The following is a 27354-nucleotide window of genomic DNA, read 5'->3' as shown; positions in this document are numbered from 1 at the left end:
AGATGTCTAGTCATATTCCAACTCAGGGAATGTTTTTTAAAGTTTTAACAAACACATTGAGCAGATTCACAACCCACTCAGATGAAAGCCACTAACTGCCACTAAACAAGACTTTTATAAGGATTACATTTCATTGTCTGTAGCATTACTGTAAGTGATAAGGGTTTTGTTATCCTCAAGGATAAAGTAACAAACAATAGCTATCAACCTACTTTGAGTGTTCAATAATTGACCAAAGTATCCAAAGCAACGAGAAGAATGCTGTGTAAATTAACACTATGATAATGAGCCTGTGACACCATCAAAAGGAAAAGAACAGTTTACCTCTGTGGTTGAGGTCAAAGCAGTTTGAGATTTCAAGGATTGACCTACTTCACTCTGCACATTTATTTTAAATATTAATCAATCATTTAATTATTGCTGGAAGGAGAAAATAAATGAACCAGTGATAAGTAATGATAGCAGCTCTGCTGTGACGAGTGCATTTTAGGGTAAACAGCTGATGATAGGGTGGACTATATAATCAGTAATGCGAGTAATAACAAGAATGTAACATTAAAAAATGTCCATAGTGATCTTGTGTTATTAAATATGTGTGTAATTATTGATAAGCATGTCACATCCAGCTAGCAAATTATTATTATGAATTGTTTTCTTGGTGTGAATGCTTTTTTAAAAAAAATGCAGTATTGAAATGTAGTTATAGACTTTTTGAGAAATACACTTGAATTCCCCTCTTACCTGCACACATCCCTGCCTTGGATTTTTAAGCATAGATTTCTGTCACATTTGTAAATCATCTCTGCAGCCTTGAGGGCTAGAAACATTCGGCAAATAATAATTAATAATAATAACAACACTTTATTTATATTCTGCTCTATCTCCCTGAAGAGACTCAGAGCAGATTACAATCTGTACAGATAGGCAAACATTCAGTGCCTTTAATATAATGGAATTACAATGACACACAAACACATAAAGCAAAGGTAAAGGCTTTCCCCTTTCTTCTCTGGCTTCTGGAGGTGGTGCTCAACTCTGGCCATAGGGAGGTGCTCTTGTTCCATTTTCAAGCCAAGGAGCCTATTGGCCATAAACACCTCCTGGTCGTGTTGTCGGCATGGCTGCATGGGCACCTTTATTACCTTCCCACCAAAACGGTATCTGTTGATCTACTCACATTTGTATGTTTTCAAACTGCTAGGTTGGCAAGAGCTAGGGCTAACAGTGGGAGTTCACCCTGACCCACGCCTTCAAACTGTCAACTTTTAGATCAGCAGATTCAACAGTTTAACCCATTGCACCACACCAGGAATAGTAAACAGAGAACTGCATTGCTTGTCCATACATATGTATGTACGTACTTTATATATACTTGTGTATAGGTTTAGAAATTTTAATTAAAAATAGATCCAAAAAATTAAGGTTGACAATTATTAAGTGCTGTACCTTAACTCTTACTAAAAAGGGAACCATCCCCTCCTCTGAATAGAGTGGCAAAAGTTGAGAGCTAACCCACCCCAGGAGAACCTAAAAGAAGCATTAACTGTCTCTGCTGAGACTCTGTTTCTGGCTTTTTTGAATCCTGACTGGGAAGATGGTGATGGCCAGACATTGCCATCTGGTGCTGTTCCTTCCTCACAAAATGACCTTTGACTATCTATAGGTCATATAAAAACTTATACATGAGGATGACTTATACACAAGTATATACGGTATGTACATAATGTATTTATAGGACACAGGAGGAGAATGCGACTTTCATTTCCTATTCTATAAGGAATTTCACTTCTGCAATCTAAACTAGAGAGTTAAAATGACAAGACTCGTTTTTTAAAACAGTCATTTGTATAGTACATACAATCTGGAGAAACAGTTGGGCTCATGGTTGAACTCAAGAAAGACACCCCCCCCCCCCAAAAAAAAGAGACTTCAAATAAGGAAAGAATGAAAGAGTTTTGACCATTTCACTTCCATTGTTATTTGGTGTAAGATAGTAGTCTGCAGGAAAAGTCTAGGAAAGGCTTCTTTTCATTCCACAACTCTGTAATATTTTGCAGCTTCTACAAAAGGGAAAGATGTGAAGGGAAGAAAAGACAGAACTTGACAAAAGAAGGGAGGGACAGGTGTCATAGCACAATAGCTGTGTGACATTAATTATTATGCAGTAGGAAGGACCACTGCAACTTAGACATCATCTACAATTACTGAAATAAACTTCTCCAGATGCAGTATAGGGAATCCATATCTACCATTTTGGAAGCACCCCACTGCCCTTAAGGATTCCTGGTGGCTGACTGAGCAAACAGTGCATTGACATTAATGTCCTGTCTGTTTAGGAACCAACACTGTTTTGCCAGCCAGAAGCAGTTTCAAGTAGATCCCTTGCTTATATTGCTTCTGGTGAGATTGCAACAAGGCCTCCAGCCATGTGATCTCCGGAAGTGACGTTGCCAGCAAGGGTCTGCTGAGGAGACACTTGGATCAGCTTACTGCTGGTGAAACAATGGTGAATCTTTTTGCAGTGTGGACACGGATTACCTTAGATCCACCCAGTCCAGCTGTCCAAACCTGAATAAACACTGGTGTCACTCCAGAGTCAATTCTAGTCCTTTTGTTCCAGATTAATGGTTGGAAGCAGTGCTTCTGTTGCAAAACTAGCCATGTGTCATGTGGACTCCTTGCAGCTGTTGCAAGCTACGTCTGCTTTATTTGGCCTTAGTTCACTCTGTGTTGAATTGCAGCTCCCATCTTCCTCCCCAGGCCTGGATATTGGGTACTCTGTTTTTATGGACATGGCTGCTCCATTGAATGGTGCCAGCACAGAGTGAGACTACTACACTCTATGTAGTAGAACAACAGAATTATGAATGAATCGGGAAGAGTTAAGAGTTAAGGGCTATATAATCATTCTTCATCTATGATAGTCTTTGGAGAAATATACAACTAACTTGACTGTTCTATTTGCTAGTATTTTTTTTATTTCAATAGAGAACTAAGAGAATATTAATTTTTTGCTTAGCATTATTGCACAAATGCAGCTGGGGGGGGGGGGCGGCGGCGGGGGTTTCAAAGGGATGTTAACCATTTTAAAGATTTTAAAAGTATTGTGTTTTTTGCGTGTGTGTGCAGTCCTTTGAACTGTTCTCCAAGTTTGAAAGTTTATAACAGGGTCAAGAAGTTTGATTTTTTAAAAATATTGTTTTGCTTCCTTGAATTCCTATTTATAGCTTTCAGATGTTGGCAGGGTGGAACAAGTTATCTCCTCCAGGACGTTCATTATAGGACTGTAATGAGAACCAGTCAAGTCTTCACTGACCTTTAAGATTGTGTGGCATTGCATCACCTTGCAAACCCCACTCTCTTTAATAAATAAAGAAGCACTATAAGACTATTCGTGTGTCTAGCAAGCAGGAAGAAAAGGATCTGCAGTTAAAATGCACTTTCTGCTCTACTTGCTGATATTCATGGAGCTGTATGTGGTCTGTTTCTGGAGGTGATCATTTGTTTTCAAATGCTGCTTATCTTATTGGTAGTAGAACTGCACTTCCATTGGAGCCAATTGCAACACACAGTTGTTTATATGTTCTATCAGATTATTATTTTACCCATCCAAATACTAACAAAAACTGATGCAATTTAACTTTCAAGATGAAATTGGATCTGCTGTCATTAGAGTATATAGCAAACCTAAAATGTTTCCTGCATACTTTTATATCATTGTACTCAGATTGTTTTACTTTATTTGAATAAGTGAAATTGCTCTCACATTATTGAAAATCAGCAGCCCATTGAGAAAATGAGAAGGATGGATAGACAAAGGAGGAAGAGGAGAGGTATAGTAGGAGAGCAAATAGTCAACAATGCAACTTTAGTCTTCCTTATTTGTATGAGAGGAAAATTTGAATCATGTGAGCCCATAAGGAGGAACTCTAATCTTACCGGCTTTAAATCCCGGCATATTCCTCTTGGCTTATATCAAAGCAGAAGGAAACAAACCAAAGCTGAGAATCTCTAAAAGGTCGTCGTTCTGCTCCAAGGGTAAAGGAGCCAATGCAAAGTGCTTTTATGACCCCAGTTTCTCCGTTGGTGCATTATTGTACATGTACCATACATGTTCATATGGCTGTTGTCTGGTACTTTTATAGATGAAACATGTGGAAAATAAGTGAATGTGGATTGAGTCTTGCTTTAATACAGGTAAAAGAAAACACAGATAAAGAAGAGGGCGCTGGCCCAATACACCTTTTGGGGCCTCCAATGTCTGTTTCTAAATCTATTTGTGTAATGGTTCCTTTGCTATAGAGCAGGCGTGGGCAAACATTGGCCCTCCAGGTGTTTTGGACTTCAACTCCCACAATTCTTAACAGCCTCAGGCCTTTTCCTTTTCCCTCTTGTTGTGGAAAATGGGAGCATACCTCAACACAGGAAACCAAACTTTTTGAGACTCCTTTCTTTATGGAAAACTCCAGTGTCAGATAGCCTTGCAACAAACAGCTGTTAATGGCAACAGCATTTAACTCCCTTGTTGTGGCTTCAACGCGTTCTTCAGATTTCCACTGCTTCCCTGACTATTTCCATTGTCTGGTTTGTGGTCAGTCAAAGATAGATATCAATGAGCAGTTGTTTGCATATTGTGGTTGGATGTCTACTCTGCAGGGAGAAAGCTGGGTAAGGTTAATTTTTCAAGGAGTTGGGTCTTTGGTGTGCAACGAATATATTACCATGCCAGCAAATTTTCCATCCATACTATTTGAACTTGTCTCTGGGAAGACTCCCAAAGTTTCTTAATTTTTATTTAGATACGTTTAAAATACTCTACACATATTTCCATTTCACAGAATTTAAAAAAATACTTAAATTCCAGAGCAAAGAAACACATGTCGATGTGAAGTGGGATATATGTTTTGAGATGCTATCTGGCTTCCTTCTTTTGCCAAAAATGTAACTAACAAAACTTCTCTGTCTATAAAATGTTACTTTTTGGCTAGTTAAAAACAAACAGGCCTGTATATGGCAGCTGGTTGAAAGGCAGAGATGTTATTGGCTTGAAACACTTGAAGGGATCATGTTATACAATATCTAGCTTGTAGATCTTATTATGTGTGAATTCTGCAATAAAAAATGACTCAGGGAGACTAAAATGTCCAATCTGCCTGGATGAGGATTAAATACAGAGTTCTCATGTTCCTGATCTTCCTGTATTCACCTGAGGTCTTATTATTTGTCTTTCATCCTAACTGTGCCCAGGGAACTCTTAATTCACGGCTAACACTGATTCACTTAATTTTCTGACCCTAATGATAATTCTACTGTACTGCAGAATAGATTAAAAACTCCACATTAATCAAAGTGTTTATGGGCACAACATTAAATCTATTCCACAGCAATGGGAGTAAGCCACCATGGCACAATGGGTTAAATCCTTGTGCCAGCTGAACTGCTGACCTTAAGGTTGGTGGCTGGAGTCCATGAGATGGGGTGAGCTCCCATCTGTCAGCCCCAGCTTCCCATGTGGGGACATGAGAGAATCCTCCTACAGGATGGTAATACATCCGGGTGTCTCCTGGGCAACATCTCTATAGATGTCCGATTCTCTCACACCAGAAGCGACTTGCAGTAAGTTCTCAATTCGCTTCTGACATGATTAAAAAGAAGCAATGGGAGTTATTTACTCTTAAGAAAATGAAATGGAACTGCAATAGGATGGAATGAGGAATTAAACACCATCTTTTGAGACTGATTTGTTTTAGCATGAACATGTGTGAATATCAGTTTGCATGTCCAGGTGCACTGGCATAGGTATATGAGTCCCAGAAGGAATGGATGGGTACAGAGGAGTCAGGTTCCACATTAAAGTTCTTACATTGGGCTTGCTGATTTCTGTGTATTGTGAAGACCCTTTAGAGCAGTGGTTCTCAACCTGTGGGTCCCAAGATGTTGTTGCCTTCAACTCCCTGAAGTCCTAACAGCTGGTAAACTGAGTGGGATTTCTGGGAGTTGAAGGTCAAAACACCCGGGGATCCATAGATTGAGAACTACTGCTTTAGAGACCACACTGAAGGTTTCCATGCAATCAGTTTCCAAAGATATAAAGGGGCACCAAAATAAACATACTTGCATAGACATTAAAAAATAGATCAAAGGTAAACACAAAATCTGGCATTTGACAGCAAGCTATGTGGATTTAACCTCAAGCATCAGTGAGTAAGGAAACAAAAGTCCCTAAAGAATTTCACCCTTGCTAAGTATTTTCCTAAGTATGGCATTAATCCCCATCCACTTACGCCTTGTTTGTGTGCCCATCATTTCCAATTAACACTTTCTTTTGTCATTTAAACTAGTGACTGTGGCTTTTGCGATAAGTGTACTAAATCTCTGGATTATAGCCTGACAGCTCCCCTTGAATAACAATTGAAAAGCAGTTCTTAGAAAAAATGAGCTTTTGCAAATTAATCAAGAACTGAGTTTTATGGTTGTCTTGAGTTGAAGCTTTATCAGCACCTTCTGTTTCAGGCATGGGCAAACTTCTGCCCTCCATCTGTTTTGGACTTCAACTCCCACAATTCCTAACAACCTACCGACTGTTAGGCATTATGGAAGTTGAAGTCCAAATATCTGGAGGGCTGAAGTTTGCCCATGCTTGTTCTATTTAGTGAATGGGGTAGAAATGTCCATCTTGATTTTAATGATGGTGTGTTCTTTCCCCATACTGTCCGGAGTGGGGGGGGGGGGGGGGGAGGATGATGACAACAACAATATTTTGATGAGGGTACCTCCATGTTATTATTCCCATCCTATTTAGGGATAGCAACTACTTAAATATTATCACCTGTGTCATAGGAGCCCCTGGGTGGTGCAGTGGGTTAAACTCCTGTGCCAGCAGGACTGAAGATTGGCAGGTCGGAGGTTCAAATCCGGGGAGAGCACAGATGAGCTCCCTCTGTCAGCTCCAGCTCCCCATGTGGGGACATGAGAGAAGCCTCCAACAAAGATGGTAAAACATCAAAACATCCGGGCATCCTCTGGGCAGCATCCTTGCAGACAACCAAGTCTGTCACACCAGAAGTGACTTGCAGTTTCTCAAGTTGCTCCTGACACACAAAAACACAAATAAACATGTGCAATGCAAATGTAATCCTCCTATATCACCCTGTGTTATGTGCAGAAGAAAGGAGATGGTGCAGCAGCACTAATCAGTTCTGGTACCAAGGACAGAGTACAGGTGTTGCCTGCAGAAGGTTTCAACTTCATTCACTTATTTTACAAACTTCCTACCACTTTGAGGAGTTACTGTTGACCAGAACTGACTGGATTACATGGACCAGTGACCACTGTAAGGTAGCAGCTTCATATGATGCAATTAATCCAATTAATATTACAGTCCTGTGCTGATTTACTTAAGAGTAAATCTTGTTGCATTAAATCAGGCTTATTATCAAGTCCATGTGCTGGGTATTCCAATATAGTCAGAAGTTTTATTTGCAAATATTAAGACCTCAGTACAAGCCACAGAGGGGAGAATGCTGATGCACACAATAATCTGCTAGTAGCTCAAGCAGTAAACCAGGGACAGCTAGTAACTTCAGTTGCATTTCCCCTTAGTTGGTTTAGCAATACATTGTTAATTAGCTGATACAAAACTTGCTGATGATTGCACTTTTACAGCAAGTCTGAGTGTCTTGGTCAGACAAAATTTTAGGATTTAACAGAGCCTGAGATGATGTTCTTAAAAAGTAACCTGTTCCTCCTTTTTTTTTTTAAAGACAAGGCTTATTAACCTTATTAAAAGGGCATTCTGTTTGATGTGCTACACTACAAGCAGGTTTAACTAGTGGCAGGTAGCAACCATGTTCCATTTAAAACCAGGGAAATTGGGCTGTGCAGAACATATGGAGGGGACATATGAGATTTAACTAAATTTAGTATCATTTTTCTTACATAACACTGGCTCAGGATATTAAAATGGCTTTCTTAGCCAGTGGCAGACCTGGCAGATAGTGGCAGGCATTCAAAAGTTATGGATCTTTTGCTAGAGTTATGGATCTGTAACTGCTCTGTATTTTGTAAAATGATGTAGTCTTGCTGTAAGATTACATAAATGCCACTCCAGATCACCTTAAGAGTCAGCAGCCAGCTTGGAAGGAGTTCTATTCCCTTTCTGATTGGGTATGTTTACACCTCCCTCTAACCAACAAGCAAGGCTCGAGATGCTTTATCACACTAGAGCTTAAAGAGTAGGCAAAGAGTATGCATCCCATCTGAAATCCTGAGGTTGCCTCCTGCAGAATTCTTGAGTTTGTAGTTTAGTGAGACACAGGACATCCCTGGCTGAGCATTTTAATGGCCTTTCCCTAAACTACAAGCCCCAGAATTCTTCAGATGGGATGCATACTCTTTGCTTACTTTTTCAGCTCTGGTGTGATATGACAAACAGGACCCTGTCGCAAGTCCTTGCCAAGCTTAACTTGCTGATGGGAGAGGAAAGGCACATAAAGGCACATTTTAAAGGACTTGTGGACTTCAATAATGGGTGCCATGCTGGATGACATCTCTTTTTGGTGAGAAATAATGCTTTGATATGCGGTGATGTTGTAGCCTGACATGAAATTCATGTCATGGAGTCTTCATTGTACGCAATTTGTAGTGCAATATTGGTTTGAAAACAATAAATATTTTTAATGCCAGGGCAGTTTTCTCAGTGCATTTATGGATATGATTGTATTTACATCTAACTTGTTTCAGCCTTACAGTAAACTGGGGAAAAGAGCACATGTGGCATCATTGAAAACACAGTACAGAAATCTGTTTCTTATTAGTGTTATGCAGTTTAGTATTATTAAACCATTAAGCAGCCAGTCCCCCTGCCCCTTCTCCCCCAGCCCTCATAATCTTTTATTTAAAAAATTCTGTTACACTCATTTGAGAACTGCCTCCTCTTGCATTTCCTGTTCTGCTTTCTACATCTGTCCTTTCTAGAGTATTAGCAGAACTCTGGTAATAACAGCCATACCAGAAAACCTAAAATCTGGAATCGTCTTCTTATAAAAAGTGTCAGCTTGCAAAGCCCTTTACTTTTACTATATTGTCTCACATATTCCCACCTTTGTATAATAATGATCCAAAACATAGCTAGGAAAAGTTATATTTTTTAAGAATAACTCTCAGAATTTCTAAGTTAGTATGGTTAATGGTGCCCAAGTTAATTGAAGAATTCTGGAACTCCAGCTACAAAAGTAACTTGTCCAGGCTTCAGGACCACCAAGTTTAAATGGTAGAGGGCACAGGAAATAGGAGAGAATTCCTCCCCGGCAGTTGTGCCTTAGTGCTGTAAAATGAAAAAATAAGAAGGGAAGCTCAAGCTCCTTTGAAGCAAGCCTTTAGACCATTCTGGCTCCAGGTCTTATCTAAACTGACCTACCAGACCTTCCTGCAATAGCTTAGACTAAATCAGTTAAAGTCGACCAATACTATTGTTATGTAAAAGTTTTAAGAGATGGGAAGGCAGCTTTTCCAACAGGCTAGGAAGACTGTATCATTAAAGAAAAACCTAGTTGTGTTATGCTTTTTTGATGTGGGATAACAAAACATATTTGCTGGTATAAAAAATGTACTATTTTAAAAAATCTGGTATCTTAAAAAATCCTGCATACTTTCCATCTGTCCTGATTTAGCAGGAACAGTCTTGATTAGTCTTCTGTAACTGCACTTTTTACTCACTTTTAAGATATATCACATTAACTTCAAATGCTGCAAGCTGTGTTCACAATGCAAAACTCATTTAGCTCAGCAGCTGAGAGAGAGAAAAGAGAGGATAGAATCAACCCCTTTCCTGTAGTCTTGTTGTTGTTTATTTGTTCAGTCACTTATGACTCTTCGTGATCTCATGGACCAGCCCTCTCCAGAGCTCCCTGTTGTCCATGGTCATCCCCAGCTCCTTCAAAGTCAAGCCAGTCACTTCAAGGATAACCTCCATCCATCTTGCCCTTGGTCGGCCCCTCTTCCTTTTTCCTTCCATTTCCCCCAGCATCATTGTCTTCTCCAAGCTTTCCTGTCTTCTCATTATGTGGCCAAAGTAGTGTAGTCTTAGGCATAAGAAAACCTTGTTAATATCTATTGCAATTTTATCACACTTTAATGTTCCTTGAGGGTGGCAGTGCATACTGACTTTCGGCCATATTGGTTTTTAAGACACTTTATGATGGTTGTTTAAATAATAGTAGGATAAAACAATGAAAATACTTATATAAATTTAGAAAAAGCATTGCGAACTACAGCACAGAAGAGCAGATGTGATTAGATGCTGCTAAAGGCATGGGCAAATTATTGTAAGCCCTCATTACATAAAAGTGAATACTACAAATTCCAGGCACACTGGTATTTACATAAGTGGGAAAATGATGTACATATTGGCAGGTTTGTCCTGCAGGAGAGACTCAAAGCAATGTGAAGTTTGACTGGTTAGGAGTACTTGAGATTTATTTAAAAGAGAATAAAAGAGGGCTTTTTTGGAACAAGTATCTGCTTATCTCTGTTCTTCTTATGATGACCTTGAGTTGAACCAGGGGTAGAAGCAAAATGAAGACCTTGCCCCATAAAAAGTCTGCTTGACCGATGAATTTTTCCTACAGTCTCTAAATTCCCACAATTACAGTAAGTTCAAATTACAGTTGAGCATTTAGGAATATGGTTTAGGCAGAGTTACTGTGGGGATGTCAACAATGCAAATAGGGGTTCTAGGTGTGAACTGTTTTTAATGTTGCACTCTCTACTAAGCTAGAGATTTGGGGAATGAAGGAAATTTTGCACTGTCTCTTTGCTTTCATTTATAGTAGACCCTCCACTTTTGCTGGGGTTAAGGCACAGAAACCTTCCAAAAGTGGGGAAATGTTAAATAAAAAACACTATTTTTTAATCAGTAAGAACATTTCTGTAGGAATCTCTAAGCCCTCAAGGGTGACTCTGTGATCAGCTGCTGATGTACATTAATCATAGAATTGCCTTGGAAGGTCCACACATTCCTACAGAGAACATATTAATTGAATCTGCAAAAGTTATACCTGCAGAAACGGAGGGTTTAGTTTAGCGTATTTTACTTCTAAGTCATCCAGCTACTACAGTTTTCTAAATACAAATTAAAACTCACAAAAATTAATAAAATTTAGTCAGACAAACAAGCAAAGTTATGAGGACCCACAAGCTCAGTTTTGAACAGTAAAGATTAAATTTTTAAGGAAGGGAAATGCTCTCCCTAGGAGAAAACAATGCTGACATATACGGTAACATCAAGGCAATCAAGGATATACTGTAGTATGTTAAAAAGACAAAGAGACCATAAAGGTCTTTCCTTGGCCCTCAAAAATCAACAAAGGAGGCACCAGGAAGAACTTTCCTGAAAAGGAACAATTATGTGTAATCATTCATGGATTTGTAGTCTGTGGTTGTTTGAGACTAGGTCTTATGATGGTGATGGGGATGTGCTGTGCAAGTGTCTTTTTAGTTCAAAGAAAGGGGAAGGAAGCAATTGCTTAGCAACTGGCTTGATAGCCTTTTTCAGTCTGGAAGAGCTTGGTGAGCTCGTCTGGAGTGTTCTCAAAGGCAGTGGCCTATTTTTCCAGATTCTTACTTCTTCAGATTTGTAGAATTGTCAAACATTATGAGATAGCAACATGTGTGTGTGTAGGTTTCCCATTATGTTAGCCATCAGTATGCTTTGAGGTTCTTGTTCAATGTGTATGTAGTTCATATGTGTCCCAATGGAATGCTGTTCAGCTATTTGTACTGTCAGTTCTCCTGGATTTTCATGATTTGCCATGTTAGCATGAATACAACAAAGCGCCCCGAGGATCTCAGTAGAGCTCCTCAGTTGATATTGTACACCAATGTCCCTCACACCTGTCACTTAGAGCGTTGTTATAGATGAGATTTTTTAAATTACCATATTAAAAGTCCAAGCCTATACATTTTGCTCTCCTCAGAGAATGTATGTATCACATTCTTTTTTTTAAAAAATGGTAGATATTAATTGAAGTTCTCCACTGGGATTTGCCACTGATTGCTTAGTGGCAGATGAGTTCACCGCTCTTGCAATTCCACTTGCCATGGAAGCTTTAACATTTTCTGTCAAAATGCAGAAGATTATTTCTGCTTATAAATTAAAAATTAGGAACTCAGACGAAATTGTGAGGCTCATAAATTGTTACTTTTTATAATAGCAAAACATTGCATATATAAAATATGTAAAATAAGAAAACCTTTATGTTCAATACATGTATCAACATTTCTCCAGAGTATGACATTTTATCTGCCTTATTAAAAAGATCAAATCTTTTCAATTACATTTCATTTAGTGCATTAACTATACCAGCTGTTCTTTCAGCAGCACTTTGAAATTAGCTTTAATAGAGTTAAATAATTAGAAGTATCAGACATTTGCAATGAATGTTCTGCAACTGTTTTCCAGCTTTCTAGAATTTGTGGCACGTATTGTCTTTCTTTCATTAAACAGATGACTTTAGACCAGTGGTTCTCAACCTAAGGAGTCCTAATGCTGTGATCCTTTAAGACAGTTCCTCATGTTTTGGTGACCCCTAACCATAACATTATTTTCATTGCTGCATCATAACTATAATTTTGCTACTGTTATGAATTGTAATGTAAATATTTGATATGCAGAATATATTTTCATTCACTGGACCAAATTTGGCACAAATACCTGATATGCCCAAATTTGAATACTGGGGGGGGGGGGGGGGGGGGGGAGGGTTGGGAGGATTGATTTTGTCATTTTGGAGTTGCAGTTGCTGGGATTTATAGTTCACCTAAAATCAAAGAGCACTCTGAACTCCGCCAACAATGGAATTGAACCAAACTTGGCACACAGAACTCCCATGACCAAAAGAAAATACTGGAAGGGTTTGGTGGACACTGACCTTGAGTTTTGGATTTGTAGTTCACCTACACCCACAAAGCCATTAGAAGAAATCTTCCTTCCCTACAGTTTATTAGATAAGGTAGAACGCTTCTTCTAAAATGTAATCTACCTTATGTGGTATTTGTAAATACTTGCATTAAAAATAACCTGAACATTAAAAAAACCTTACTTTTTAATTGGATCAAAACATTTTAATTGATTTAACTATCCTACCCTTCCAGTAAATCTTTATAATCTGCAGACAGTTTGAATATAGAGTTTTGCATCAAGAATCTATTTTCCTATTTACTGTCAGAGTCTGAAATCTCAGTTCGATGTAGAGAGAGAATTCCAAGAGGAGTGATAGATGTACCACAAATCCTTGGCAATCTCAGAGTGTTGTTTTTATTAAACTCAGAGGTGATTTTCCACTCTATATTTCACCTCAAATAAAAGCCCTGCTCTGTGTGAATTCACAGTAGTTGGCATGCCAACTTGAGCTGAAGCTTCTGTGAGCAAAGGCCAAATCCAGTCCAGTGTGCAGACTGGATTGTGAAGTGTTAAATCAGCTATTTGCGTTGGCTTGAAAATATCTGGAATTGGCAAGGTTATCTAGAGATTCTTGGAGGACAGAGGGGTAAAAAAGTGTAGTGGAGTATGGAAAGGTAGGGTTGGGAGAGCATCTGGAAAGAGGTGGGGAATATTGGTAAATTTGGGTGGCAAGCCCTCACACGTAGAGGCAGTGTGAATGCCGTGAGTGTCAGCACCAAAGGGGACTCCTTGTGCAAATTTCTTGGCCAGATTGTAGGCGCTACTCTTCAGGATTGAATGCAAGAGCAGCTGAGAGAGGAGAAAAGGGAACCCAAATTGAATAGACAGCTTAATACATCTAGTCAGTGCATTGGCACATTGAGGCAGCACAATAAATGTGCTTTTGGTTGTTCTAAATAATAAGATAATAAGCATACCTTTTAAAGTTTATTGCTGTCAAATGGCCTGTTTTCATGGCAAAAGACCTCAGTTTCCAAAGACTTGTTACCTGTGTGGCTGTTTTGCCCACAGCATTTAAAAGTGTGAGGTCTGTTTGGAAGATCAGAACATTTTCATGCCTTTAGGCAGCCAAAAGAAGCAGCACTCAGCGTTCTTTCTCATCCAGACCAGTTGGACAGCTCTGGATTTAACACAGGTTGAATATCCCTTAGCTGAAATTCTTGAGACTAGAAGTGCTTTGGAGTTTGGATTTTATTTTTGGACTTTGGAATATCTGTTTTTGCACATACATACATACATACATACATACATACATAATGAGATATCTTATATATCTAGAGCAGGCAATGGGCTGGATGAGGAAAAACAAATTGAAACTGAATCCAGACAATGCAGAGGTGCTTGCCATCAAGGGTTCTCATCTGGTGATAGAGGTGTGTCATCCAGTTCTGAATGGGGTTACACTCCCCTGAAAGACTGTGCTCTCAGCTTGGAAGTGCTTGTGGATACGTCCCTCCAAGTGTCAGTCCAGGTAGATGCGACGGTCAGGAGTGCTTACTATCAGCTTCGGCCGATATGCCAATTGCATCCCTTCCTAGATTTGGAGGACCTGAAGATGGTACTGCACACACAGGTAATCTAAAGGCTGGACTTCTGCAATGTGCTTCACATGGGGCTATTCTTGTACCAAGTTCAGAAACCCCAGCTGGTTCAAAATACAGCAGCCAGATTGGTTACAGGAACATCTAGGAATGAGCATATCACACCTATCCTAAAGCCACTCCACTGGCTGCCAATTAGTTTCTGGGCAAAGTACAAGATGTTGGTTTTGACTTTTATAGGCCTACATGGTTTGGGTCCAGGTTACCTACAGGTTTGCCTTCTCCCATAGCATCTGCCTGAAACACTTTGGCCTTCTGAGGGGCGTCTGCTCTCCAACCAGCCAGAACCCGACTGGCAACAATCAGTCTTTTCATTGGCCACACAACAACTGTGAAATGACCAGATAAATGAGCTGTTGGAATTTAAAAAACTATATATAGACATATTATTCAGTTGTAACCTCATGGAGCAGACCATGCTCAATTGCCTATCTCTTCCAGCAGGCCTACCCAGACAGTCTTTAAAAATGAATTTTAAGTGTTCTTTGTTTGATCTCTTTTTTGCATAATTTAGTATGTATTTTGTAGAGATACGTTTTGGTGTGTAACTTTTATGGAGGTACATTTTATTGTGTGCATATGTAGTGTTTTTCTGTTTTTATGTATTTTAATTGTTTGTAACCTGCCTTGAGCCATGAGGAGAGGCGGGTAATAAGCAGCAGCAACAACAACAACAACAACAACAATAATAATAATGGGTTGTTGTAGGTTTTTTCGGGCTATATGGCCATGTTCTAGAGGCATTCTCTCCTGGCGTTTTGCCTGCATCTATGGCAAGCATCCTTAGAGGTGAGGATGCTTGCCATAGATGCAGGCGAAACGTCAGGAGAGAATGCCTCTAGAACATGGCCATATAGTCCGAAAAAATCTACAACAATCCAGTGATTCCAGCCATGAAAGCCTTCGACAATACAATAATAATAATAATAATAATAATAATAATCTTGAAAATGGGACCCAGTATATTGAATAAGTTTGTGCATGAAACAAAGGTGTCATTGTCTGCACCACAAAATCATGTGGATGATTTTGGAATTTGTAGTATTTTGGATTTTGGAATTCTAAATAAGAGATGCTTAATCTATAATCATATGGCACACTTCTACTTTGTTCCTGCTTGAAGGTGTTAATTTATGAATGTAGTAAGTCAGCTACCACCTACTGATTTTGTAAAGTTGGTCTCTATTCCTCTGCCATAAATATTTGCTTGATGGCACCCTGTAGGAAGAAGTAGGTGGAGGCTACTTTGCTTTCTAAGGTTAACTATTTGCACTCTCCCTATCCAGTTTTCAAAAACAGGTATCTTATGAAATAATGAAAAGCACAAAACTTGAAACAGCTAAGTTTATTTAAAATTACAACAATTTCCCTGTTTTAAACATATGTTGTTATTTTAGAAGAGTAAGCTATTTCTTTTTTTAACAGCAACAATAAATCACTACATTTCAAAAATGAAAATAAAAACACACATAAAATGATAAATATAAAATAATGTAGAAATCTTTCATGAAAGTTTATAATTTATTATATTCCATGGCCCTGCTGTGTTAATTATCTTAAAATAAAAAATACAAATTTTGAAATAAGGGTTAACAAAACCTCATCTGTATAAAGCTGCCCCTTGAAGGTCTGTATTGTACGTTTCTGAGGTCTGAACCCATGGCAGCTGCCTGCCTATTTGACCTAATGATGATGACACCATTTATCAAGGTCAGATTACCTTTTTGTATGCAAGTGTCATTCTCTGAGTAACTGAAATTTTTTTTACTCTGCATGTAAATCAGTATGTTTAAGTGAGTGCTAGAATTACTGGAAGTGAAAGGTGTTTGTCTATGGAAGATGAGAATAACAAGGCACTGCTTCCTTAATAAAACACCAGCTGCTGTTTTAGAAGCAGTAGCGTGTCAAATGGTAAACATAAAAGAAAATGACAATAAATTATTGATTTCATTAAGGATTCCCTCTCTTCCCCTGCCTCATGCGTCACACACTCAACAAGGAGATGCAACAGGGGTGATTCTAGACTACCATTCATGATGCTACATTCATCCTCAGCTACTTCCCCTGTGCTGCTCCCATGGTTATTTTGTCTGAAAATTTGTACTTGTCTTGAATATGGAGATTATTGTTTGCATTTTCCCAGGAGCTTGTCACATTAGCCTGTTGTTGTTGTTGTTGTTGCTGTCTGCCTTCAAGTTGTTTTCAACCACCCTGTGAAGAAGAGAGTCCCACATACAGGCTAGCAACATGTCCATCCAGTCAGCAAAGATTTGTACCTGGTTGTCCTAGTCCATTTCCATAAACACATCACATGTAAGGGTGTATGAGACCTGGATTCCAGACTGGCTCCAGTGAATCACAAAGACTGTGAAGTCACAAAGGGGACCCCAGGCAACCAGCCAAGACTTCAGAGTCTGCAACCAACAGGAGTTCCCGGAATGAGGCCACATCTATGGGAATGTTGGGGAGGGTAAATTCTTGATTAGCATTTCATTGTAATGTACACTAGCAGGCTTCTTTCCTCTTCAGCTTCCCCTCTATGTTTTTAAAAAGAATGGCTTGATTCTTTTCTCGGACCCAGAGGAAACTGGCATTTGAGTCTCTGTGCGTGATATGATTGTGTTTTTTGCAAGAACAGGCACTAAGAGGAAGGAATGAGGAGAAGGGGAATGGCTTCGTTTGAATCCTGTAAAACATAATCAACAGAGGGTTTTGGGGAAATTGTTTAAAGGAGAAGGAGTGGTATAGAAAAGAGACACAGAACTATGTTGCAAACCACTTGATTTTGCCTGGTTCAGGCATTGCCCCAAAGCTGGGTAGGGCAGTTGGGTCACTGGAGCTGTTCTAGAGATGAGTCCCTCAAATCTGTGGGCTATTCTAGGAGTGATGTTATAAAACTAGCTAATTATGGAAGAAACAATAATTGAAGCACTAAACTCTATAAACAAGAGCACAAAAATCCATAGATGTAGTTGTACCTTTGAAGTGAGATTTCCATACATTTTTACTTGGTTGTTTATGTAACACACAAAATACTGATAATAGCAAAACCAACGGTCATTGCAACCCATTGCAAAAGGGATACAGAGAACATTCCTAGATAAACTAAAATCCAGTTCTTTGCATGTTAATCAGAAGGCTTTCCACAAATCCCCAGTGTCCATATAAACAGGTTCAAAGAAGGGCAATGAGCTTGATAAGAGATCTGGAGAACAAAACATATGAGGAAAGGTTGGAGGTGCTGAGCATGTTCAGCTTGGTGTCATGATTGCACTCTTTCAGCATATCAAGAGCTGTCACACAGAAGTTGGGCAGGCCCAGGTCTAATGATCTGAAGTTACAGGAGAGTAGGTTTTAATACAACCTAGAAGGAATGCCTTGACTATAAGAGTGATTTGCTAATGGCACAAATTGGCTAGAGAGGTGTATCTCCTTCTTTGGACTTCTTCAACAAGAGGCTGGACAGCTACCTGTTGGAGTTCCTACGTAGAGCAGGGAGTTGGGGTCCTTTCCAATTATTTGATTTTTAAAATTCTATTTTCATCGGCTTGGGAACACTATTTGCTGTTTCTTTTCAAGTGCTCTTTAAGGCAAGGCAGGCAGAAGAGCAGGCAGAACTGATTATAGAATGACCAGAGGGAGGGAAAGCAGTCTTTCCTCATATCCTGAATCCCCTGACCTTTCTTGTGCCTGAACTAAGGGAATGTTCTATGGATGCTGAGTCAATAGAAATTATTAATGGTCACCCCACTAGGGCATGAACAAGAGCAAAGAGATTATTTTCTGTGTGTGTGTGTATGGGGGGGGGGGGGAGTTTTGAGGGAGAAAATGTTGAATACTGTGTATTAGAGCTCTCAAGGATGGTGGCAATTCTTACATTTCTTTTATTTATACAACAAGAAGGTTCTATTTCCTTATGTAAGCACCTTCCCCTTCCCCTCCGGATATTTGAGTCATTAAGCTGGCACAGAGAAGAAAATAAATCCTATAACAGTGGTCTGGATTTTGATTGCTTTCCCATTTATACTTAATAAGTTGATCTCCTAGCTTTTAGACACCATTAAAGTGCTGTCAATGCATGTCAGTTTTTGTAGGTGGAGGCATCCTCAGCAGGGAGATCTCAGTGTGCATTTGGATTTCAGCTGAGTGAACCTTATTAGTGACTTATTATATTAGCTAATCAATAGAAAAAAGGAAACGTCTCAGGTTCTTAAGTTTCCTCATTAATTCAGATAGAGGATGCACAATTATTTCAGCATTTACTAAGTTCCTTATTTTCATGTTTCTAATCCCTGGTGTCTCCAGTTAAGATAGCAGGTGCTTGGAAAGATTTATGCCTGAAACTCTGGGAAATCATGATCAGTAAGAGAAGGCAGTGTTGAGGTAGAATGAATGATCTGCTTGACAAAATTTAAAAATGGGTACATTCTATAGTTACTGTGTAGCTTCTTTTGCCCAATATCTAAGTTCATTTCACTCTGATTTTACTATGATTTTTTCAGGGGAAGGTAGTATTAGTTAACTCTGTACCTCATAACTACCAATAGATTTCATAGGGCAAACCTTCATCTCATACTTAATCCCCATAAAAAACCATTCTGCATCTGAATTCACTGGGGCTCCCCAGCATGATGCTGAACATCATTAGAGACTTGTAATTTCACTGCCCTGTGGGGCATACATTGTGGTGTAATTGATGTTGTGAAAGGGGATGATGATAGCCCAGTAGAAGGCAAATGCCAAAGAAGACTGACACTCAAAAACAGCAGGTGCCATCTGCCAGCCTTTTTCATCTGCAAAATATAGATCAAAATACCCAAATGGTTTGATCTTGGCAACACCTTTGGATTTCTCCTGTGGAGGTTGAAAAGCCATTGGTGGTTTTGGGTGGATCCCCTGCCATTGGGTTGTACTTTGGCAAATCCTACTGACTTTGATACCACTTGTGCAAAACAGTTTCTTGGCACAGCATCCCATCCTTTCATAAGAGAAGCGAAGGACTGGAATGGGGGCGAAATTCCTTTGTCATTCCTGAGAATTGGCACTGAGCCATAAAAGTCTCAAAGCATCATCTCCAAGTTTGTGAATTACTACAGAACACCATTGTGTTGCTCTTTTATGTGTTCACATATGATGGGGAAGATAGTTGTACAAAACTGGACTTTATCGGTGGGTTTAACAATAAAGTAAATGTATTAATAAACAATGCCTTGAGCAAATGAGGACATACCTAAAAATACAAAGCTTAGTATATGTGAAAATAGGTTCTGTTTTAGCTCTTTTGAGCTTGGTTCCATGTCAGTAGTGGGGAGAAAATGGTTGATTGGCTAAAACATAAATACTTCTCAATACTCTAGCTGTGTGTTTGCTTTGTTCATATTTGCACCATGGCACTAACCATTGGAACCCTTAAGAAAATGACCTTTTATGTTTGAATAGAACTGATTCACATCATCACACATCAGGGGCCTCTTTTTGTTCTGCAGTTTGGGATAATTGGACTGGCCTTCCTTATAAGGCTATGCTGATATTCTGAATTTATGGAACACAGTAACATCATATTCATGCTTAGTATTATTGTTGCTAATGTACTTAAGTTGCTAATAATTTGACAAGTACTGGAACACACTTTTAGTTCTCATGTTCATTTTTTTTCTGAGGCTTCAGATGTTTCTAGATATTGATGTCTAATATGTTTATGGTTTGTTTGCTTTTTTGGTTGCACTTTATGGCATTGAACATTTGCCACTGTATGTTGTGAACCACCCGGAGTCCCTATTGGGGAGATAGAGTGGGATAGAAAGAAAGTTTTATTATTATATTATTATATTATATAGATTAAACTTTTACTCTCCAGTTGCCCTGTCTCACTAATGGAATTTTATGGAAAGCCAAATGTCACTGTTTCTAATTTGTAACCCTTTTGTGTTTTGCCTATGTTTGGTTTATATATATATATTCTTATTGGATAATATCCAATAAGAAGGGAAAGGTAGAATAGCTTTTAAATGGCAGCACCAGGAGCTGTCCACCTGGAAGCATCCTTAGTTTTTCTTTTCTCTCCCTACCCCAGCCCTTTAATTGAAAAGCCATTATTGAATCTTTGCAGAAGTATTTTGCATGTGCACTCTTGCATTCTTGGCTAGGGAGTTCAACAGTATATCTGTCTTTGTTCTGCTTTCAATAATGTCTTCTTTGTTTTCAACTTTGATGCTGTCCTCTTGCCTTTTTCTTTTTTTTCCCCGCAGGGAGAACTTCTAAAATTTTATTTGTTTGATTGTTTTGTTCTGCCTGGATTTTACTACTGATGTTTTTTGAAATGCAAGAAGAGTGTTCTTTTCATTCATTTTTTGTTCTTTAGATAGGTGGGGAGTTTATCTTTTACAAGGCTAGATCCCTGGTCTGTGTTTCTTGGCAATGATAATCAGTTGTTTTGTCAACTGCCATTTGTTCAGATTTCTTGAAAGAGTTTATCAGATAGTTAAGTCTCCTCTGCTTTTTTATTTTAAAGACTTGTCCGAGCCTTCTAAAGCATGTGCAATTTGTGCAATGATGCAGGATTTATTAGAGAGCTAGTTCCTTACCGTATCATTTGGGAAGCTGGAAATCCTATGGAATAAGTCGTAACACACAAGTAAATACAGTGTAGGTCACAATAGTAAGTTGATTTTAAAGAAATATGAGTCCTGGATGAGCTCTTGTATGCGTTGCATATCTTGTAAGGGAAGGAAGAGGAAATGTCTGTTGAGTCATTTGCTTTCCGAGTTAGCTGAAGAGGAAGAATGGTGTCTGCATACTCATTGTTTAAATCTCACATGAGCACCGATGTGAAGTCTGGATGGCCAGGAATACCTTCACCCAGCTGAATCTACATTGCCAAAAATGCACTTTGAACTTCATTATATAACCAGTTTAGACCCCAATAATGCAGTTCACTGCAGTTCAAACTGTATTATATGGCAGTGTAGATTAGCCTCAAATGCTATCATAGCACCATAATTCACCCCTAGAAAAAGCGGTGGTGGATGGGGAATTAGAGCAAATTAAGCCACTGGTGCAATCAGTGGGCAAAGATTGTGATTATGATTATTGTCTTGTATATTCAGGTGTTAATTTATTTACTCTACTGCTTTTCAATTCTGAAAGATCCCAATCCTAACTGACATTAAAAATAGTTATCTGGGATGAGAATACTGAACTCCCTTGTTACAACATCTCCACTGGGTGTCAGTCTGTTTCTGGGCACAATTCAAATTGCTAGGTATGGCTTGTAGTCTCATGCCCAGGTCATCTGAAGGACTGCATGCTCCCATGTAAGTCTGACTGTTTTTTGAGATCTTCTGGGGAGGCCCTTCTCTCTGTTCCACCACTGACACAGCTGCGTCTGGTGACAATATGGGAGAGGGCTCTCTTGGTGGCTGGCTGCTCCCAAGCTCTGGAAGTTGTTTTCTAGGGAGGTTAGTCTGACACCCTCCTTTCTATTCTTTCATGTCAGCCAAAAACCTTTTTTGTTTAGGGTTTGCCTTGGTGGATTGACTGCTCCAGGGGAAAAGACCATAATGTGCTGTATTTTCTAAGTGTTGTTTCCTTTTTAATGGCTATATTTGAATTGGTTCTAATTACTTAGATTTTTAATATTTGTATGGGGTGAATTGATGATGAGTATGATGCTACACAGGTTTGTGCCAAATATCTGCCTTAATTCAGGTATAGTGTAGGTCACCTTCTATCCAGTTTTTATTAGGTCTTCTTGTCTGTTCTGACTAATTTTCATCCTACTTCACGCCTCCACATCTCCTCTGTCTGGTGATACACTCTTGTTTGTTCCTTCTGTAAGAACTTCACATCATTTCATAGAACAGGGGTCCTCAAACTTTTTAAACAGAGGGCCAGGTCACAGTCCCTCAAACTGTTGGAGGGCCAGATTATAATTTGAAAAAAAAATGAATTCCTATACACATTGCATATATCTTATTTGTAATGCAAAAACACTTTAAAACAATACAATAATTAAAATCAAGAACAAATTTTAAAAATATAAGCTTATTAGTATTTCAGTGGCAAGTGTGGGCCTGCTTTTGGCTGATGAAATAGGATTGTTGTTGTTGTTGTGTGCTTTCAAATCATTTCAGACTTAGGTTGACCCTGAAGGAGGGCCGGGTAAATGACCTTGAAGGGCCGTATCCGGCCCTCGGGCCGTAGTTTGAGGATCCCTGGTCTAGAATTACACTGGGAAGGATCAAATGCAGCAAATGTTTTTCAGGATTTATGCCATGCTACTGGGACAGTAATACTTTTTATTTTTTTTAAAAACCTATAAAAGTGTGTTATTTCATGGGTTTTAATTATCTCTATAAAGCTTTTGGATATAAGTACAACTAAGTATTTCAAGGGATTATACATTGAGTATTCCATATTTGAAATGCTTGGGACCAGATTCGGGGTTTTTCCCCCCAGGTTTTTAAAAAAATAATATCTGTATTTGCATCTACCTACACAATGTAGTGTAGATATTATCTAGAAAATGAGACCCATGTTTAAGCATTCAGTTTATTTATATTTAATATCCAACTTATACAGCTTAGTCTGAAGGTAATTTTAGATATTATTTTAAATATTTTTGTGCATGAAACCATGTTTATGTAGACTGAACCATCAAAAAACAAAGCTGTCACTATCTCAGCCACAACTTCAGATTTTGTATTTTTGAATTTGGGATTCCAGATAAAGGATGCTCAACTATGTTTTGTTTTTAGTTAATATACACATAGGGTGTAATATGCATTAACTTGGCAGAGGCCAGTGCTTATTGCAGAATTTTTAAGGATGGTACGCTCAGTCTTCCCAATGTAGAGGAGGCAGAACATTCTTGTAGTTTGCCCCAGTCTTTTCACATATTCTGTGCAAAGTAGAAATGGTAGCATTGTTAGGTATGGTGTTCCTTGCAGTGCTCAACTCTTATTTATTGCAGCATGTGCTAGAAAAGCCCTCTCTTTCCTTTTCACTCTGTGAACGAGAAACATTATAACTTCTATTCTCTTAGAAGTTATAAGATTGTGAAAACTCTCCTCTTGATCAAGCCCTGTTCTCTATTCTAGATAAAAATTAAGTTTGTAGTAATAATTAATAGTAACCAGGAGTAATGCACAATTAGCCTTTTCCAAATAACATCTATTTCTCCCATCTCACACAGAAATGATGCTTGGTTCTTATCCTCACTATGTAGCTGTTTCAGAGAAGAGCTTTCTGTTTCCCTCTTGGCTTTGATGAAACTTTTAGTCTTTTCCTTTTTCTTTCCTTGACACAAATCTCTTCATGTGATGAGACCCAGGCCTCTTGCCTTCCTAATCAAATCAAAACAGTCCCATTTTTTAGAGGAAGAAAGGGAAGGCACTGAGGGGATAAACAAACACTGGCTTCCTTTGGTATGCCATTGATACCAGATATCTAGGTAAAATAACTGGCAGAAACACTTCTGAAGAAATGCAAATGCAGTGGTAGCTTTGTTGGCTGTAAGACAAACTGCAAAATTCCACTTGTGGTAATAATGTCTTTGCTAGGATTAAGTCAGAAAGTCAGAAAGATCTCTGTACAATTTTTGAAAAATCTCTGTACAATCTTACACAGAATGCAAAATGTCCCATAATGAAGTGAAGCATGTATTGATAGGTTTCAGCATGGAAGTAAGCAGTCCTTTTCCATAGACACCCTCAATCTATTGGAACCCTAGAAGATAAAAGCAGTAACAGTAAAGCAGTCTCATTTTGACTATAATACTATAATACTATTTTCTCTTTCTTTGTTCCTCTATAGGCGTTCCTGCACCGAATTAGACAAAATGCGGTGGACAAAGCTGAGAAATACATAACAGAGGAAAACGTCAAGGTAATGCTTGCAGAAAACAAATTGCTTTATGCATTACTGATTAATGCCAATCCCAGTTGGTCAGGTTTACATTTATTAAATCAGTTGGCTGTTAGTGATCACATAGTTGGAATTACGACATTATTTTCTATGCACGGAATTTAATTTTTAGAGAAGCTTCACACATAGAGATAACAAATGAGTGTTTTTCCTAGCATGGAGATTAGGGGTGTCATTTGTCATCAATTTTATTCTTGAAGGAAGAAAAAAGTAATTTTAGTAATGCTCTTCCTGTTCTGAGAAAGCCAGACAATTTTTGAAGCATGTTTGAAATTTGGAGCTTGTTCTATGAAAAATTTAACATAGTGACTTGGCACAAAAAATAACATTTTCTGTGCAGGAACAATCACAGAAAATTGTTACACACACCCCTCTCGGAAAAAAACAACCAGTTGTGAATTTTGTGCAGAAGAAATGTCAAACTATGGTGATCACTGTCACTTCTCAGCCCTTTAAAAACTTTTTTTTAATTCCCAAAAATATTTCTTTAATCTTTAGTGGAGAAACATCAGAACATCTTTACCTTTTGAACAGAATGAATAAATATGAATATGAGTGTGTAGAATGAAGTTTACAGCCAAATACCCTGAAACTAATTGATAGCATCTGTAGTTCCCTTAGTTCAAACCAGGAGTTTGTCTATACCTTGAGTCATTATTCTACTTCATCACACTAGAGAGAAAAATTCACTTAAAATTCGGTTCCTGTCTCCTGCAGAATTCTGGGGTTTGTAGTTTAGTGAAAGTCTCCTCCCTAACTACAAAACCCAGAATTCTGCAGGAGGCAAAAACCAGATTTTAAGTGGATTTTTTTTCTAAAATGTGAAGAAGTAATAGTCAGGTAAGAAATAAAATTTATTATTTTTATTATTTGAAACACAACAATATGAGTCCATAGCAGACAAGTTCACTCTTCTAGCTGTTGTATTGGACACCTCCCAAGTGTGTAGGACTGTGTGATGTATCAGTGAATGATGCGTGCCTTCTGCAGATGGTAATTTTGTGTTTAAGTGCAGGCCAAGGTCTTTAGGCACTGCACCCAATGTGCCGATCACCACTGAGACCACCTTGACTGGCTTGTGCCAGAGTCTTTGCAGTTCGATCTTTAAATCCTCATATCGTGTCAGCTTTTCCAGTTGTTTCTCTTCAATCCTGCTATCACCTGGGATTGAGACATTGACAATCCATAGTTATTATTATTAATAATAATTTTCTTTTATTTATTATTTATTTATTTATTTATTTGCTTCATTTATATACCGCTCTTCTCAGCCCTCAGTTGACTCAGGCAAATCTGTTATCAATTTTGGAGAAGAAGCACTAATAGCATCTAATGATAAGTGTCCTTTCCCTGTCTTGGATTAAGCTGAGCTCCAGAAAACATGGGAGATAAATTTGATTTAATCTCACCCAATCCAGATCTAGGGCAGAGTAGAAATTGGAATGTTGCCTTGTTTCTGATAAAGGAAACATCCACATAGTACCTCTTGCTCATTGTAGTAGATGTGGGGAAAAGTACCATGAGGAAAATGAATGAGAGGAGTGTAATTGGTTGAGCATCTAATTCAGGGATGAATTTGAAGGCAAATGAGGATTATTTCTGGGCAACCAGGGTTACACGTCTTTTTTTTTTCTTTCATCTGCTGGAGAGATGTCCTGTGATGGCATCTGTGAGTCTTTCTCTAGGGTCAGTTCTACATAGGATTGCCAACATATTCTCCCAAAAGGCTCATTGAGCGGGTTTCCACAGCTGTGCATGACTAAAGATTCAGCCAGTGAAGCTTTTACTGTCCTATAGAGGCAGCAAACAAAAAGATGCTGATGAATAGTATAGCTATTGTTTTTATTCCAATTAACTTATCACCACGAAAGATGCTGAATATATCTTTTGCACAATCAAATACCACATCAAGATTAATTTTCTGTTCTCTGTTTTTTTTATTAATTGTGTTTATGCCTGAAGTGCCTTTATGCTTCGTTATGCATGCAGAAGGATATTTCCAGTTTGTCCCATGACTAAACAACCAGGAGGATTTCAGAAGCAGATATAGAAATAAAGGTCTGGGTTTCTATGAGGTTCTCAATGTAAGATTTGAATATTAGGGATGGCTGATAGATTTTGTGAAGGTTGTCTGCCCACTCCCCTCTTCAGTACTTAAGCAGCAAAAGATTTAACAAGTGCATTTTTCTGGTATCAGTAGGCCTACAGGTGGCAATGATATATTACTTTTTTGAGTGAAGCTGCTGGAAATGGTCTACTTTATGTCATGGCTAGTTGAATCAATTTTAATGTCAGGGGAAAACCTTTACCTTTTACAGTCAGGTCTCCACACTTAGGATTTGACTTTTGTATGTTTCATAATTTGCAAATTTGATTTAAATGTTCTCTCATAAGAATCTCTAGGTCCTCCAGTGCAACTCTATGATCATGCTCTGGCTGAAGGACTTTCTGGAGGTGTTCTCTTCTTTAAAAAAAGTGCTCCCCCATGTTTTTTTCACTTCCATGGGGATTCTTCAGCCCCAGCCCTTGCAAGTATGGGGATCTGACTGTAAGAAAGTAAGTGCTTAAAAATGCTTTTCTTACAGATTTAGTCATTCTACACATTGCTGTAAGATGAGATTGTTGCAGTCAGTTAACCGTATTATCTTATTGGTTCTGTGCTACTCATGCAGCCTAACTAGATCTCAGATTGATAGGCAAATATATTTGTCAAGAGGTATTAGCTATAATAGATTAACGGCATTTTCACATTCAAAGACAGTGTACAGTATCTCTAAATAATATGCTGAAAGCACAAACTACAGTGCACGGTTATCACTCTCATACCTTTCTTTGTGACTGCTCAGCATTATGCGGAGAATCTGTTAT

The 27354-nt window shown here is 38.5% G+C and overlaps 1 protein-coding gene across 2 annotated transcripts in view; it reads left to right on the top strand.

Annotated features, from left to right (window-relative positions):
- The window catches only part of PREX1 (phosphatidylinositol-3,4,5-trisphosphate dependent Rac exchange factor 1), a 227997-nt gene that overhangs the window by 68455 nt on the left and 132188 nt on the right, over window positions 1-27354 (top strand). For both annotated transcript variants that reach the window (XM_060772150.2, XM_067468184.1), the window contains exon 2: window positions 24376-24447. In XM_060772150.2, coding sequence (XP_060628133.2) covers window positions 24376-24447 — 72 coding nt within the window. The remainder of the gene's footprint in view (window positions 1-24375; window positions 24448-27354) is intronic.

The sequence above is a fragment of the Anolis sagrei genome, chromosome 4 (genome assembly GCF_037176765.1).
Source record: "Anolis sagrei isolate rAnoSag1 chromosome 4, rAnoSag1.mat, whole genome shotgun sequence".
Classification (NCBI taxonomy): Eukaryota; Metazoa; Chordata; class Lepidosauria; order Squamata; family Dactyloidae; genus Anolis; species Anolis sagrei.
The sequence above is the reverse complement of the archived record's forward strand: the minus strand, read 5'-3'. Positions and strand labels throughout refer to the sequence as shown.